This window comes from Sardina pilchardus, chromosome 22 (genome assembly GCF_963854185.1).
Source record: "Sardina pilchardus chromosome 22, fSarPil1.1, whole genome shotgun sequence".
NCBI classification, from domain to species: Eukaryota; Metazoa; Chordata; class Actinopteri; order Clupeiformes; family Clupeidae; genus Sardina; species Sardina pilchardus.
Genome location: NC_085015.1, coordinates 10,215,993 through 10,234,305, shown reverse-complemented (window position 1 = coordinate 10,234,305; position 18,313 = coordinate 10,215,993). Strand labels below are relative to the sequence as shown.

The window sequence follows — 18,313 nt, the reverse complement described above, 5'->3', positions numbered from 1 at the left end:
CATAAACTAGACAATAGATCATTTTGGAAATGCAAAAGCCAAGGTGTCCTCCTGTAGCCGTCCTGTGCTGTAGGCCTATTAGTATTAGTTAGGCTAACAAGCGTTAGACATAGGCTATTTTGTAAAATCATTATCATTCGATTGGCATTAACTTGCAGCAAATAAGTGTAGTTGGCCGTTTGTGCTGTCAAAATAATCTAGAAAATTCGCATATCAGTGGTGAAGCTTTTCAAATGAGTCTGACGGTGCACCAAAAACTCATCTATCCTAGTCAAAAATTATCTTGTGCATTACAGGAGCTTATTTCACACAAACTGTCAGTGTAGCCTACCTTGTCATTTAAAAAAAAAAAAGACTCTTACGTAGGCCTACTTTGGAAGATCATCAAAGTATGCGTTAACAACGTCAAAAAAGATCATGTCATAGCAAGCTAGGCCTGGCATGGAATATGGAAGCCAATCTCCTTTTCCCCACTACCTCTGGAAGGGGTGGACGTGGGTCAAAGCTGAGGAATCCCACCTATTTCGTTAAGTAAACACACGTTTTTGCTGGCTCAGCTCCTTGAGCCAATCAGTGGGATTCTATGAATTGTGCGGTGCCCGCTACTTTCCTCAAACGCGTTTTCTCACAAGGTCACACAGTTTATAGCGATTTGTTATCATAGTCTTGGACATTTTGGAGCAGTTATAACAGGAATTTGCCGAGAAATAGCAGTTTGAAACTCGCCTACAGACCTCAACATTCTGAGGGTATAAAGTCTCGTTAGCGCTGATAAGTTAAACCCACATCCTGTGGTGTACACCAACATCTGTCCGCAAGTATTCGTCGGATAGGCTAAGCCTTCATCGCGAACCCCGCTCTTTGCAGCCTGCCTATAGGCGAAGTGAAATGTACAGTACGGAATTATGCAAACGGCCCTCCTATTCGCCTGCTGTTGGTGACGCATTGGAGTTTTGACTGATACGCACGCTCACAGTCGGTCACCGCGAACTCAGCCGCTGCAATAGAGTGCCCGGACTGGCACCAACTTTTCCTGCTGTCACTCTGCAACTATGACTTTTGCGTAATCGTCCGCCAGGGAACGGGATCCTTGCAGGATCCTGGACGAGAAGGAAAGGAGAGAAGTTGCCTATAGTGCTGGGGCGGGGGAAAACGCAGCAGAGACAATCAAGTGATTTTAAGATTTGTTTTTTTCTTTGTCAGAATTACAAGTCCAGAATCACTTGCGGTGAACCGGCGGTGGACGCCCCAAAGTAGGGAATGGTCTCAAAGATGAGTTTAATGTCTGCCTTAGACACAAGTGCCTCTGTTTACCAACCGGCGCAACTTTTAAACTGGGTTTACCTCTCTTTACAAGACACCCACCAGACTAGTGCCTTTGATGCTTTCAGACCAGAATCCAACTCTTCCCATCCGGACCAGAACTACAACAATAAGCAACCGATTAATGATGTCAACTCGTCATCGCTCAACTCCAACTATCTCAACAACTTTTTGCATCTTCAGAGGATCGAGGTTAGACTAATATTGTATTCATTTTCTCCCCTTATCTCTCTAATAGTTATAACTGTTTAACTTTAATAGGCTACCATGTGTGTTTTGATCGAGGTCCTACGATTAACACAGGCTGTTTGAATTTTCATACTTGTCAAAGTGCTGTCAGTGTTCACCTCCAGTGACAGAACTTGTGTGTGGGGCAGATCACTTTGGTTTAGACAACCGAAACCTTAATTCTGGTTTTAAAATAGACAAATAGATGATAAATAGAAAAAGATAAATATTTTTACAACCACTAGTAGTTTTGTTTTTCCAAAACGTTACATGGGTGCAAGCCTGCAAGGCACCTGCCAACTCGTAGTACACAAAACATGTCTGATGTAACCACCTTAGGAGGTATTTTGGAACATAAACATAGAGCGGACACTAAAAAGGATGTTCGGAAAGCCGAGACGGAATTATTTCATACTGTTTGTGAGTCATGTATGATTTGCTGAAAGCACTTGATTATGGGGTGTGTAGTGGAACGGCAGAAACCCTGGATTGCCATAGTGACCCATGCAGTGACATCAAAGATTGTCCATGCAACCGAGCACATTTCTATCCATCAGCATGATACTGTGTAGGCAGACATTTGCTTTACAGTGGGGTGGGGACGTCTCCATTTGCAGTGAGTAAATTAAATGCACAGGGAAACAGGAGGTTAAAGAGAGAGACCAGAATGGGATTGGGATAAAATATTGGAGGGATAGTGGCATGACAGTGGAGAGAGAGAGAGAGAGAGAGAGAGAGAGAGAGAGAGAGAGAGAGAGAGAGAGAGAAGAGAGAGAGAGAGAGAGAGAGAGAGAGAGAGAGAGAGAGAGAGAGAGAGAGAGAGAGAGGGAGGGATGGGGGAGAAATACTGCAGGAGGGATAATGGCATGTCAGAGAGTGAGAGAGAGAGAGAGAGAGAGAATGAGGGAGAGTATTTGGCTGTAACTTTTGTCAGACTAACACACCACACCCCATGGGTAAGAAATGCTTTTCTCATTGGGTAAGACTCAGCCTCTCCCTAATTCGTCTTTTAGATGCATGAAATGTCATTATAGAACTGGAATGTCATCACATCCAAGGGCCTACACACAACATATAACAAGATTTACTACAACCATCATAAATGATATATGGTGTGGGCTGAAGAAATGAAGCAATATCCTCATGGACAAGTCATCCTGAGTTTAACTTAAGCTGCTATAAAGCACTGGACTTTATTTCAGAAATGCAAGTCACATTAGTTCCCGAAAGTCTGCGTCGTTTAATTATTTCAACCATACATCCCATAAGAGATAAACACACATGATTTAGTGAGCAGTGATTGGCCTACTGCACGATCCCTAGAACTCTTTTCATATTCGAAAGAATCACTCACTCACCATGTTGCTTTTCAGATTAGTACTTAAAATATCGTAAACTGTATGTTGCTAAGCCAATGGTTAGAGTCTCTTGTTTGTTGACTGTCTTGTGGTTAATCAGTCAAACCTTCAATGTGTGCAAGATGTTGCTCCATTGCAGTTCTTTTATCCCCAAGTCAGGTCTACGTAGAAGGAAGCCTGGTCAATAATTCAGTGACTATAATTTCACTACTTTGCCTGGACACTGTTGTGGACACTGTCATTTGCTCATTTCCAGGACTGCCCGCTGTATCGTAGCGTTTGTCTTCCTGAAACACTTGACCGTGAGTGGTAATTATGGGCCGCTGTGTGCATTGCTATAACAAACCTGAAGCGACTCCAAAAGGATTTGGGTTTTTATTATAAGTGGAGTTTGCTGTGGCTATAGTTGGATAGTTATGGTTCGGCATTTAATTATAGCCTAGACTGTTTCTGATAGGAATGTGTGATTCTCTTTGGGCCACTGACACAAGCACACACACGCAGGACAAAAGACAAACAGAGTGTCAAACAAAGTCTCTGTGCCTCTGCATTCTGGCAGTTACGTCTACTGGAGATCTTGACCTCTGTCATTTTAGATCTTTTTTGTGGTGCATTTACAAAGCCACATAAAATTACGCCATGAAAAAAGATGTGGTAGGCATCGGGAGCAGAAAATATCCAAAGTGCATATCAATAAGAATGAACCAAATGACTATAATATAGTATAGTAATATGTGGCTTTGTAAATGCACCATATGTATGAACTGTCACTGGAACAACAACAGTGCACAATATTTACATGCAATGACCCATTTTGTGTCAGAAGTTACAACACACTCTTAATCTACAAAAGCTGCTCAGGATCTGTATGGTCCCAGTGAGAATTGAACACCAGGAGATCATGTCACAAAAGAAAAACAAAAAAAAAAGTGAGGAGAGAAAGGGGGGCGGAAAAGAAAAGAAAACCAGCCACCAAATCCTGCCATTCTCTGATTTCCCGACCCCCTGGCGTACGCTTGGCACTTGAGGAGATCAACCATAGATTTGATTTCTCCTAGTGCAGCGAGCTCCTCTCCCTCTCCCCCTCTCTCTCTCTCTCTCTACCCCTCTCTCCCTCTCCCCCCTCTCTCTCTCTCTCTACCCCTCTCCCCCTCTCTCTCTCTCTCTACCTCTCTCTCTCTCTCTCTCTCCCTCTCTCCATCAGCAGCAGGAGCAGGGCTGCAGCTCTGCGGGGAGATGCACTGCAGTAATTAGGCGGCGGGGAGGACTAAGCCCTCCTTGTGCCCTGATATAGTGCCCGTGTGTGTTCGCCTCTGACCGCTGGTGTCTGCGGAGCGGCCTCGGAGGAGTGGCAGGTCCAAATAGGCCTCACGCTGGCCACACTGGGCCCCATGAATGCGCAAGTTCACCAGAGTCCAGCTCCTCTCGGCCAGTGGACTGGACTGTGTTACGCTTCAGGGGCTTTTTCACCCTCACTTTTTTTTCTGTGTGTGTGTGTGTGTGTGTGTGTGTGTGTGTGTGTGTGTGTGTGTGTGTGTGTGTGTGTGTGTGTGTGTGTGTGTGTGTGTGTGTGTGTGTGTGTGTGTCTGTGTGTGTGTGTGTGTGTGTGTGTGTGTGTGTCTCTGTGTGTGTGTGTGTGTGTGTGTGTGTGTGTGGTTTGGGTGGGGGTGGTGGGGGGGTACAATTCCATTAACCTGCTTCCCAGGGCTTGAGAGGAAAGGAAGGCAAGGCTTTTGTAGGGAGAGACTGTGGATTTGTGTTCTTATTTGATTGGAGAGAGCGAGGCTGGGAGGAGGTCTTTTTTGTTTTTTGCAGAAATCTGGGTCAATTGAAATATCTTTGCAAGAACTTGCAACTAGCATAGTTAATACCACATGTTGCGGTTGTTATTTTTAGCTCTGATTTTCCCCCCTCCTGATGTCTGTGCTGTGAGAGACACAAAAAGAGAGCAGACATTGCCTAACAGAGTGCGACGGGACGTTTACAGATATACACAGCAGAGGTGTTAAATTCATTGCGCTGTTGGTAGGAGATTTGTCATAGTGGCCAATCAACAACCAAGTATATTAACCATCACAAACAAAATCACCAACAGAACAAACTTTCGAGAGCGTTTCAATGGAGTTATCAAGCGGGCACCTTTGTTCATCTGTGTTTCATTGAATTATAGGCCCACGACACCTCCAGAAGACATTCCAGTCCCACCCCCCCCTCCACACACTACCAGCAAAACCCAAAAATTCTTCGGTCACTTCTCTTTGTTGTCATGGCTTTTATGATCCGATCATCAACATAACCGCAGGGACCGCAGACCCTTGATGTGGGCACTGACAAATATAAACAGATTCTTCAATCAATCTTCTTCATTGCTGTGGCTGTTTATGATCCCATCATCAACATTACCAAACAAAACACAAGCCATTGATGTGTGCTCCCACAAATACCAACAAGCATCAACAAAGTACTTGTTACACAGTGCTATTCAACCTACAAATATCTATCTATATTTGAAACTGCTAAACGCTCATATTTATAGTGTGAGTGTGTACAGTAACCTATTGTGATTTTTCATGACAGAGCGTGATTATAGAGGCCCATATATTGTCTGAAAACCACACACCCATGACAATTCCCCTGTGGCTTCACATGCTACTATGCCTTGGCTCTCCATTGAGAAGGCAGCATGGATCATAGTCCTCTGTAGTCTACACAACATCACACTGTTGCAGTGTGGCATAGCTAGCATGCCAATTGTGTGGGCACATTTCAATCATCTGTGACTCCCTCACACTCTTCTTCTGTGGTACCATGGTGCTTGTCACCCGCAAGGACAATGCGGTTGATTGTCAGGCTACAACGGGGGGGAAAGACCAATGAGGGGAAAAGTGTGCGACAAAGGTTTTGCTGTGTTCAGCCCGAGGAAAGATGACCACTTCCTTCTCGCTGGACGCGATGAGTTGCATCTGCAGAGCTGAAAATAAAGACTGACGCTGTTGTGCCAGTGGGCAGAGAGATCGATCAAAGTGCCTAAGATAGTGAGTGATGCAATGACTGGTTACAGTTCCAGCACAGGGGAGCTTGAGGCATCAACAAGGCGTTTGATAGGACTCATCGCAATGACTCAGTCGTGATGAAAGAAACGCACTGGAATTGAAACTGTCCCGGTTCAAACCACTTCCTGACTAGTCATAATACAGTCGGCGAATAGAAGCTGCCTCTTAACAACCATAAGAATTCCCTCACGCTCATATCTGACGTGTATAGCTCCACAAAGTCTCAACATAACCTTTTGAAATCCTTTTAAGACTTACTGTCTCCCAGAGAGGTTTCACCTCTGGGTATAATGTCACTTTGTAATCTTATCGTCTTAACATCTACTCTGTCTATATGTTTTCCTACCTAAAGGGCTTGAATAATGGTGTGTACAAGAACACGTCTCCCTATGGATCCCTCAACAACATCGTGGAGGGCCTGAACTCCCTGACGGACCACTTCTCGGACCTCTCCCTCTCGTCTGAACCTCGGAAACCCAGCAAGCGACCACCGCCCAACTACCTGTGCCACCTCTGCTTCAACAAGGGACACTATATCAAAGACTGCCCACAGGTAATTCAATTCAATTCAATTCAATTAAAAAAAAAAAAATTATCCCCCAGGGGGAATTTCTCCATGCAGGCATAGTGACATATAAGACATAACACAACATATAATGCATTAAGGTGTAGTCTTTCAAAATATCTGTTGACTACATACATGACCTTAGCTGCACCATTAAAAAAACATCTAAGTAGTCATTGATAATCATAAACTTGGCCCACTCATTTTTATTTCCAGACCAGTGTAACATTAAGGCGTTATCACGTAGGGAGTTTTCAAAATGGTGATCTCTCTGTCTTTTTTAAGACGGCTGCAGTGAGACAATCTCACGAGACTGTTGGGAAACTAGTCCCAGAGCAGTTGACCCAAGACCTGAAGTTAGATGTACGGCACTTAAAAAAAAGAGAGAAATCACATTCAAAGGGCTGGCCCCTTCTTCTCCTCAAGCCTCTCTTGGTCGTGATGAAATGCCTGTTTATCTAAGTAGTCCGCGCGCTAGCGCGGAACACATGGTTCGAGTTGGAGGAAAATGTCATATCGGATGACACGATTACGATCTAGCTGCGACTTCTGAGCACAAGCAAAATCAATCAAAGGCTTCCTCTGCGAAAGCCTCGGTGAAGATTTGCGTATTATAATCGTCAGGTTCGAGTAGCCGCATAATGCTGACAAATTAGTGAAATTAAGAAGCGTAAGTGTCTTGTTGCTGCAGTTGTTAATGGACTTGACTTTGGTCTGAGCTGACATCCGCTGTCATTTGAACTCCTAACTCGATAAAAAAAAAGGAAATACGCTGGTTTTCCCAGCAGCACAGTGTCTTGTGAATGTATCTTGGCGCTGTTTGAAAGGAGAGCAAGAGAGGGTGTCGGTGCCACTAAAGTTGTTGTGTTTCTTGTGGTCGGGCCAGGAAGACATGTAGAGGGATCCACAGTTGGAATAACTCTGGCCGTTTTCCAGACGCTCCCCACCCCTTAATAATTTGGACGGAGTTCCAGTTGTTCTCTGTAATTGAAGACCTGAGAGATTGTGACATACTCTATTAGATTTTTATTCCATTATACAATCTTGTTTTCTCCGTCTTCTCCAAGAAAAGACCGCCGATATAATGGCGCCCCACCCTACATCCCATTTCAATTCATTGTACTGCAGGGTTCGAAATGAACTCCAGATGCAGTGGGGAACTGCACTCACTCGCAGCCTTTTATGAAATATGACCAGGTTTCCTGCTGAGCTCGACAAGGTTCACTGGCCTTAGGATGAAAAGGCCGCGCAGCTCGCTGTAGTCTTTATCAACTGCTGCTCATTTACATCCTCGAGACCTTATTGGTGTTAAAGTGATGGTGTGACCATTAATGAGTTGCAGCTTATTACTCATTGAGGGAGGGAGGGAGGAAAGGGGGGAGGCAGGAAAAAGTTGAGAAAACTTGAGACAACTTTTAGTGCCTTGTTTTGATGAGTGCTGCCGGCCTGTGTCCAATCTGAAGGTAAATCAAAAAATGAAGTAATTGAAGGCAGATGACGTGCTCCAAAAACACTCTCTGCACAGGGCAGACTGTATGGATGTCATAGTTTTTCGATTTTGAGGTATTGAACTGTGTGTGTGCAACAGGGAGACAATGGCCACAGCTTCGCCAGGTTTCCCCCAAAAAGTTTTGGAACGTCAAATAATCAAATCAGTGTCAGCTAACTTGCCTCCTTAAATTGGTCACAATGTACTCATGGATTTGACGCCTTTGGAAACTTGGTCTCCAGCCATGCTTGCCATCATCGCCATCTGTCTTTTTGATACTTTGAGAGTTACATCAGTCCACACAGTTATCACCGATCTTGTTTCCCAACTGGTAAAGCAAGATTCTAATAACACCAGGGTCAGGAATTGAATACCTAGTGTGGATACACAATACCAAAAATGTTTATCTGTAAAACGCTGTTGTTTTGGATAAAAGTGTTTGGTCATGCTGATGCATGAACTGAGAATCATGGTCGCCTGAAACAGCTTGTAGTTTGATGACATTAAAAAAATCAGTTACACTTTACTTGAAGCTATCTACATAGGAGTAATATGACACTGTCTTGAACGTGTCATATACTATACATTATAAACAAGTCATAAACGTTTATGACATAACACTTCTGTCATTAAATATCATTTAGTTTTTGCCATGACAAGGTAGAATTAGAGTTAGGGTTAGATTTAGGCTTCATTTGTCATGACAGTGTCAGGTGTTCATGACTGTGTACAGTAGATACCTTCAAGTATACTGTTACTAAGTGTAACCAAGTGTAAAGTATTCCAAAGTGTTGCGCAGCTTCTTTTGGCTTCTTTTTTCCCTACTGAGTCTGAGTTTCATTGTTGGTTTGAAGCATTGATTTCTGTTTAGAGTCTACACACCACCACTAAGGTTATAGCCAATTTAAAAGCCACGGATTCATTCTTACATAACTTTTATATATACGATCCCCAAAACTCCTCATCTGCAAAATACTATTGCTTTGGATAAAAATGGTCTGGTGAACGACTTAGCGGTAATGTACATAAATGTTATCAGCAAGGGTATGAAGAGTACAAAGCACTTCTCAGTCCTACAGTACAGACAGTTGGGATGAGTGATGCTTTTGGCCTGTGACTCCACCGACAGGCAGTAACGCAGCGGGCCGAGCCAAAGACAGTGGAGCCCTACTGAAGGGAACGGGGGAGGAAATAAAATGCAGGCGTGGGTGTAAAAAATCAGCCGCATGGAAGACGCGCTGCTGCCAGGGTGCACGTTGTGGGTCGTCGGGACGGTGATGGAGTGGTCGCTCGAGCTTCTTTGCATTTCTGCATCTTTTAATGTGGGATGCGATGGATGCGTGTGTGTGTGTGTGTGTGTGTGTGTCGCTTCTGTAGTGCTTTCCTGGAAGACGGCTTGGCGGAGTCATCTGTGAGCTCCGAATGTGGGATGTGAGTCGTGATGGAGCCATGTGGTCGAGGTGGTGGGGGTGGAGGAGGGAGGAGGAGGAGGAGGAGGAGGAGGAGGAGGAGAACGTGGGGAATCTTATACAGTCTCACTAACTCAGGCCCCTGACATTGGGCCCAGCTTCCTCTAGAAGAGGAGTGTACCCAGCCCCCCTGCCCAGCCCCAGTGTTAGGTGGCCTTCGTGGGCCTTGAGTTCAAGAGTGTGTGTGTGTGTGTGGGGGGGGGAGCTATCAAAGGAGGTCACAGCCCCTATAAAAGTAGGAGAGCGAGAGCCTGGCGGAGGAAGTGGGCCCAGAGCTGGCAGGCTTTGCCAGCGTTGATGGAATGCCGGGAACGCTGTGTCTGTGCACGGAACGGGCACCCGGATTGCTTCAAATACTGCCAGGATTGCCGGGAGTAACAGGATTCCGGGATTGCATGCTTTGCCATCTGCACTGCCAGGCGGCCGGGATCATTGATGCACTCAGCATGTTTCCTCAAATTGGGAATTCCTGAGACTGTGTCGTGTTACTGGTGCATTTGTGAATATCTTCACTCCAAAAGTGCTGACAGTATATAGCACATTAGGTCCTCATTTAGTTCCTACTCTAATGATATTAATGGAGACTGTTGACATGAGTTACCACATAATTGACAGAGAATTTGTTTTGTTGAATATCTACAAACAGTCATTTTCGGAAGGTGGAAAATGAGTGTGTACACAGTTTGCAGTGAACCGTTCATACAGATGATTCACAGGTGCCCCTTTTGCTATCTGAACGACTTGCACAGCTCTACCAGACTAGCATAACGGCAATTCCCTCTCATTCTATACAGATGCTCATCAAGGAAAGTGCTTATCGAAGGGTTTTGATGCATGGAAAAGAATTCAGTGGCTTCCAAACCATAAGTGAGCTCCAGCACTCAAAAGCATGCAAGGGCCCACAAATCTGTCCTCATTTACATTGTAAATCATTAATTTTGTGCAGCGTCCATGAAGACTGATGTTAGTCATACGACCATCGCGGGGCATACTGAAGCTATAACGTAGACCTCTGGATGCAGTTTTTCTTAGCCTGGCTCTAGTGCACAGCACCCTATCCCAGGCATTTTCTCTGAAGTTTAGTACAGTACAAGTTGAGCCGTTTACGATACGGCGAAAAAAAAAAATAAGTGCGAGGAATAGTTTGAGACATTTTAACGGCCCGGGCTCTGGTCGTCGTACCCAGCTGAACGCCTGGGCCCATGGTCTGGAATCCATTTGTGCATTTCTCTTCAGTAGGATGATGATGTCAGATTTTATCATGTGTTGCCGGAGTTTTCAAACCCGGGGCCCGTGGAGGAGCAGTGGCACGGGAGCCTCTCTTTTTTCGCCGCAACAAAGGCGTCCTCAGTCCCCCTGAAGAAGAAGGCCCTTTTTAATATGTCCTCTGTAAGATGTCCTTTCGCCCGGCAACAAACTTCTTTTTGTTCTTTGGCCCCGCGGACATTTTCTCATGGGCGTTTCTTTTTTTTTTTTTTTTACTATGGGCGATGTGATCCAGAGAGAAGCAGGCCTGCAGACGACTTGGGCTCTCCAGGCCTCCTCCAGCTCAGCTCACCGCAACTCTAGTATAACATAATGACGTTGCCCTCAGAAGTTAATATCGTTGTATTAACGTTTCTTGCCAAGTGTCCGACGCATCTGGAAAAAAAGACACATTACGCACAGGACACACTGGGTGGATATTAGTGCCCATTAACAGGCCGGTGTATCAGTCGTGATACTTTTTATTGCTAATACCGGATGAGTGACCCTGTCCACACGTTGCATAAAGTGCCCCCAACAACTAATAAAAGGGCTCACTCAAGCCCTTTCCCAATTAGAATGGCTGAACTCTGAAACGGCAGAATTCCTCTGCGGCTCTGACAGTCCGCTGACAGTACGGGGCTAGGATTGTGGGAATGGCCGGGGCTAAATAAGGGTCTTATTGTTTGTCTTTAAGGGGCCTGGGAGCGAGAGGTCAGGAAGTCAGCTTGTATTGTTGGGTGCCGCGGAGAAGAAGGAGGAGGAGGAGGAGGAGGAGGAGGAGGGTTGTCTCGGAGTGCCAGAGCAGCCCAGCTGATCTCTGCGCCTTCCTGGGTCTCGATGCCCCTGCCAGAGCCTGTTTCTGGCAGTGTTTTGCCCCCACCCACCCCCTTCCGCTCCCCGCTCACCAGAAGTGCGCAGGCCCTCGAGTCCAAAAGGCCTCAGTTCGACCGCAAGAATGATAGAGATGTGCACACACAGGCAGAAAGTCCCGTTCCAGGCCCACCATAAACGTCTCTGGACAATGCTGTCGAGCGAAAGAATGCGACCTCGGGATGAGGACGTGTGTTTGATCTCACCCCATCACTCAGACCACATAATCAACGAATTACATATACGATCAAAAACGACTCTGCGCTCGAGCTCGCACACAAATCAGCACCAAGGGCTCTCAAGCAAAAAACACAAAAAAACCCCCTCCTTTTTTTAAAGTGAATTATCCTGAAGTTTTCTTCAGCAAACTCCCCGTCTGGTGTTTGCATAGGCACTGCACCTGATCTATAAATCAATAAATAAATGAAGCTATCATCGGCGAGGACCGTTCTCCTTGCGAAACGACGACCGCATGAACCAGCAAACTTGGAGCGGCGTCGGCCTGCATTGCAAACTGGGCTTCGATTGTTTGCCTTGCTGATAAATGTGTTATCTGAAGGATGTACTTCTGTTGGTTTTGGCAGGCAGCCGTAACTGGAAGAGACAGACAGATAGTCGAACAGGGAGGAGGGGAGGGAGGGGGGGAAAGAGGAAGGGAGAGATTGAAGGAGAAAGGGAAAGAGAGAAGGGACAGTGTGAGCGGGAAGAGCTGTGTCGATTTGAGAAGAGGCTTCTATAGTGTCCACATCCCAGTGTCCACCATGGGTCAAACCCAACAGGAAGGCTCGCAAGCATGTGGAAAAATATCTCCCAAGTCCTTCCCCGTGCTCGATCGGCTGTGTGTTTTTGGAGTTTTCGGGGGGAAGATGGAGATGTTGAGCGCTTTACAGCATGTATTTGGGAGCGCTCCTGCAGTCATTTTTGCCCGAGCACTCAACTTTAAAGGCCATCCTTGGATCCACTCTCCGAAAACAGGAAATGGCTCCGTTTTTTGGAGAGGAGATTTCCATGAGTGACATGTACACCATGTGCATCTTTCAGCGGAGCGGCTGGATGTCGTTAAAATCCTTCTGAAGGTGGTGCGGCTTTTGAAGCCCCCCAAGTCACCTTATTTTCCCCTCAATATCCTGCAGAGGGAAGAGGTGGTTAATGCGCCATGCTCTGGTGTCAACCCAACTCGCGACTCCTCCAAAAATTTTGCAGATTATATTTTCCAGTATGCGTTTGTTTTTTTGGTTCACATAATGTTTTTTTTTATGTTCTTCCCACTAAATGTATAAGTGAACGATTAGACCTGAAAGCTTTGCAATAGGTGCGCAGTTTCTTTGCCAGTATACATATCAGGCCGGAGCCAAACCAGAATGTATGTAGTGACAGATCAGGAGAGGGGAAGTCAAGATAAGGAAGAAAGCATGCAAAAACAGTGGAAGGTTCTTCATGTCCACTTGCTTTGCGAAATAGGATTTGGCTGCAGGCCGAATTGTATAGAAGGGGAGATGAGCTTTCATTGGTTCTCATGCAATAAAGTCGAGTTCCTTTTGGCATGCAGTCAGCGCATATGCTGAAAAACAATCTGCAGGCCACAGGCTCATGGATCTGGGAAGTGCTGCAGAATCTCACAGCAAGGTACAGCTCCGTATCAGCTTACCCGCCTCCACCCCCTCACCCTCCCCCTGGACCCCCAAAAGCCCCCAACCACCCACCCACCCTCCCACACACACACACACACACACACACACACACACACACACACACAGACACTCTCTCTTTCTCTCTCTCTCTCTCTCTCTCTCTCTCTCATACACACACACATTCTCTCTCACTCTCTCTTTTTCTCTCTCTCTCACACACACACACACACACACACACACTCTCTCTTTCTCTCTCTCTCTCTCTCTCTCTCTCTCTCTCTCTCTCTCTCACACGCACACACACACACACAGCCCAAACATCCACTAATATGGACCCTCCCTGAATCTCACACTCTCTTCCAGTGTTGGGGAATGAGCTACACCTCTTCTTCTTCTTCTTCTTTTTTTTGTTTATGCCTGCCAGCCCACCTGTCCGTGTCATTCTCTCCATCTGTAACTCAATGCTGGTACACAGCTGCAGAAGCCATCAACCGTGTGTGTCTCTCTCTGTGTGTGTGTGTGTGTGTGTGTGTGTGTGTGTGTGTGTGTGTGTCTGTGTGTGTCTGTGTCTGTGTGTGTCTGTGTCTGTGTGTGTGTGTGTGTGTGTGTGTGTGTGTGTGTGTGTGTGTGTGTGTGTGTGTGTGTGTGTGTGTGTGTGTGTGTGTGTGTGTGTGTGGCAAAAGACCAGTGGCGGTATGGATTGTGGATTTACCAGCGTGTCTATACAGTTGTGTCCTCTGTTAGGCCGATTCCCACTCCTGCTCGCTGGAGTCCATGTCTGTGTTACAAAGCACACAGACTATGCCAAGTGGAGTAAGGTACATAGTGTAACTCTACACTCTCAGACAGATGTATGTGTCTGTCTGTGTGTTCGTGTGTGTGTGTTTTTGTGTGTGAGAGTGATTATGTGTGTGTGTGTGTGTGTGTGTGTGTGTGTGTCTGTGTGTGTGATACAGAGAGTAAGTGTGTGTGTGTGCGTGTCTGTATGCATGAGTAATTGTGTGTGTGTAAGCATCTATGTGTGTGTGTGTGTGTGTGTGTGTGTGTGCGTGTGAAAGAGAGAGAGAGAGAGAGAGAGAGAGAGAGAGAGAGTGTGTGTGTGTGTGTGTGTGTGTGGTGCATGTGTGTGTGTGTGGGGCATGTGTCAGTGTGTGTGTGTGTGTGTTTGTGTGTGTGTGTGTGTGTGTGTTTGTGTGTGTGTGTGTGTGTGTGTCTGTGTGTCTATATGCTCAAACTATGTCGGTATTCCCCTCCCCAGCGCAGCTCATTGTGCGTCTTGCCTCCCGACAGCTGTTGCAATTCAAACGCTGATAGTCATGCCAGAGCTGATGACATGAGGTATATTCAATGTGGCAAACCCTCGGCAGCCAACACGCCCCACACTGCGCCCCCCTGGCCAAAACACAGCACAAACATCACCGCTTACATCCGCCAGCCACCGATGAAAACAAGACCAGTGACAGTGGTGGAAAAAAAGAGCGCTATTGCGCAACACGCACTTCATAAACGGAAATTGTACTGGCTGTTCTTTATGTTTATTTGCCAGTACTTAATTGTGCTCGCTCTCTTTTTTGTGCGGTCAGTCTGTTTTTCTAAGACAGGAGAGGAAAAGCTCACCAACGGTTTTATGTCACCATTTTTTTTATTGGGTATAGACTGTGTTGTTGAGCTCCCTCTCCTTCCTGTTGTTCCTACGGAGATCTCCTTTGTTTCCGTGGTGATCCATGCTCGTTGTGTATGTGTGAATGTAGTCTTAAGCCTGCGATGAAAACAGTCAACATCGAAATATGCATCAGGGGAGAGAGTGTGGAATTTAAGGGCAGAGTGGCGATAGAGTGAGTCAGCAGGAGTTACGGTAAACGGTATCGCGCTGTTTGGCCTGCGCGATGCACTTAAAACCGACTTTAAAAAAAAGACAACAACGGCAACACTGCTGCACTCTTATTAAACTCCTCTTCAGAAATGTCCGAGCGCGTTCCCACATTATGTCCGGCCCAGAGAGAGTCGACCGGAGCGCGGTCCGACATAACCTCAGGACTTCCTTGTGGCGACTGACCACACTGATACCTACTGACCGAAGGGGAAATGCCTTTGTGGAAAACAGGACACAAGTATCCCTTCGATTGGCTGATGGTGGGACAGAGGCAGAGATAGAGAGAGAGGGAAAGAGAGGGGGAGTGAGAGAGAGAGAGAGGGAGGGAAAGAGAGAGTGAGAGAAAGAGAGAGAGGGAGAGAGAGAGTGAGAGAAAGAGAGAGAGGGAGAGAGAGAGAAAGAGAGGGGGAAAGTGAGAGGGGGGACGATAGAGGGAAAGAGAGGGAAAGGGAAAGAGAGAGAAAGAGAGAGGGAGAGTGAGAGAGAGGGAAAGAGCGAGAAAGAGAAAGATAGAAATCGAGAGAGAGGGAGAGAGAGAGAGAGAGAGAGAGAGAAATAGAGAGAGTCTCTGCACCCGTTTCCCCCCTGGTGTAGTGGGGAGCACCACAGGTTGTTTTGGTGGAAAAGACAGATGATAGATGGAGGGATGGGGGGACATACGAGTATGTCGAGCGAGCAGACCGCAGCTGTCTTGGGTTTCCACACACACACACACACACACACACACACACACACACACACACACACACACACACACACACACACACACACACACACACACACACAAATGTGAGTATGTGAGTATGTGTGTGTAGGGGGAGGCACACGTTGGCTGGCACACACATGTTGCATGCACACTCCAAACACACAAATGCATGCACTTGCTTTTGTATATTCCAATGTTGCATGTAGATAGCCCTTTAGGAATAAGACCCATATGCATGCATTCAGGCTCAGGGTCAGTGCTATGCAGACACACACACAGACACACACACAGACAGACACACACACACACACACACACACACACACACACACACAATCACACACACACACACACACACACACACACACACACACACACACACACACACACACACACACACACACACACACACACACACACACACACACACACACACACACACACACACACACACACTCTCTCTCTCTCACACACACACACACACACACACACACACACACACACACACACCCTTCACCAAACATGTGTGAAAACACATTTCCAGATGCAACAGGAGCAGGACACCCAGGTATCTTGGGACAGAGCTGTGGTTTCCCCACACTGGCTCCCTCCTGACACATTGCTGTGCTTTTTTTTCCCGTTTTTTTAAACCCACACTGATCTAATGTGTCAAACTGCTGTTGCCCCCTTACATAAAAGGATGCCATTGTCAAAGCCTCGGGTCAGGACCAGGAAGCACTCTTTCAAACAAAATCTCCCCATCCAGTGTGGTGTGTGCCGCGCTGCACTGTATAGCGTCTCCCAAAAAAAAGAGTGATTATTTTGACATTACCTGTAAAAACAGACCGTCCTCGTCCTCGTGCTCGCTCAGCGTCGCTCTGCTCGGCCTCATTTTCCGAGCGTTCGCCGCGACCGCCGGGGGGGGGGAGCGAAGCGCCTGGGAGGAAGGCACGGGCAATAATATTAATGTTCTGGAGATTATTTCCCTAACTCACACCTCTGCTCTGCCAAAGCCAACAAGCGATGCCCCCGACGGGGGTGAGGTGGGAGTCTTTCCTTTGCCCCCCTCACTTCCTGTGGACTGCACACAATAGGCCTAATGTCCCATCTCTGCTCAGCGATAAGTGACTGAAGTTCAGTAAGCCTAGACGGTTTTAATTTTATTACCCTCCACGCTTTCAAAAATCGTCTTCCTTGGGTCATTCCAGACCTTCCCTGAAAATTTGATCGAAATCCGTAATCCATAACTTTTTGACAAACAAACAGACAAACACACACACAAACAAACCAACAAACCCCGATGAAAACATAACCTCCTTGGCGGAGGTAATAAAAAGCACACTTCTAGGAAATGTTATGGATTCGGTGCTTTAAGTCAATATGGTCACTGTAGTTTACACTCAGTAATTCACATTTGATAAGGCTATTGATAAAACCTATTTGGATAGCCTGATTTAATCACTCCACAAACCTCTGATCTATACATGATCAAATATCGGTCGACTATAATAACCGACTGTTTGCTAACCTTTTCTATTACTTGAATCTTGCCCTGATACGGGAACTCACACCAAACTCAACACCAGCCCACGTTCTTACCATAATTAGCACCTCGCACCAAACCCCAACCTCTAAGCCTAAGCCTATTTGTATAGCTGACTGTCAACAGGATGTAAATGGTTATTTTGAAGACAGGGAAAAAAAATGGCCGATGGTATTAAAGTGATACCTAAAACTTTAGTCAAAACAGTGTCCTCAGCCACCCTGTAACCTGAGTGGGGCTTAGCCTCGAGGCTACGAGACGTAGCGGTGTTTGGAGCGGGAGACCAACTGTGCCCTGAGAAGAAGTGCTGATATCAGCGGTTATGGCCGCCTCTCCAACAGCTGGGAGCAAACGGAGGGAAGGGCACAAAAGCTAACAAGGAAGAGCTTTGTGTCAGCTACATCACATACACACACACACACACACACACACACACACACACACGGCCTGCTCTGATGGGGTGGTGTATGTGTGCGTCGTGCTGAAAAGATAGCGTGGTCATTCTTTCCACAGCATTGTGTTAATCTCTTCTTGTTTTGTTGCTATAGTGGAAAGTGAGAGTGTGACAGGTATTTTAATCACATGTTGTCATGTGATAGCGTTTGTTGTGTAATCACTTCTCATTGGTCCTTCCTTTCCAGTTACTCATTTTTGCGTGACATTTTTGCGTAACTGAAGTGCCTTTTTTACTGTTGTTATGAGATTGTGACACTGTGTTTATCCTGACAAGAATTAGACAGGAAATGATACTTGATATTTCAAGTGTCAGTGAAAAACAGTTACAGTATGTTTTAACCCAGTTTACCTCTGACTCTGTGCCATTTGTCTTTGATTCCTGCCTGAAATAGCCTCAAGCTCTTTTTACAATGCAAAGAAACCATGAAGCGGTAAGAGGCCAAAACCTTTGCTTGTCTAAATGTCAACGTATTTCTGTAGGTTGAAGTACAAGTTGAAATAT

The 18,313-nt window shown here is 46.1% G+C and overlaps 1 protein-coding gene across 1 annotated transcript in view; it reads left to right on the top strand.

Annotated features, from left to right (window-relative positions):
- Window positions 1–994: 994 nt before the first annotated feature.
- Window positions 995–18,313, top strand: part of LOC134069601 (zinc finger CCHC domain-containing protein 24-like) — a 29,590-nt gene continuing 12,271 nt past the window's right edge. The window contains exons 1-2 of the mRNA XM_062525594.1: window positions 995–1,515; window positions 6,315–6,515. Of these exons, the coding sequence (XP_062381578.1) occupies window positions 1,261–1,515; window positions 6,315–6,515 (456 nt within the window). The 5' untranslated portion in view covers window positions 995–1,260. The remainder of the gene's footprint in view (window positions 1,516–6,314; window positions 6,516–18,313) is intronic.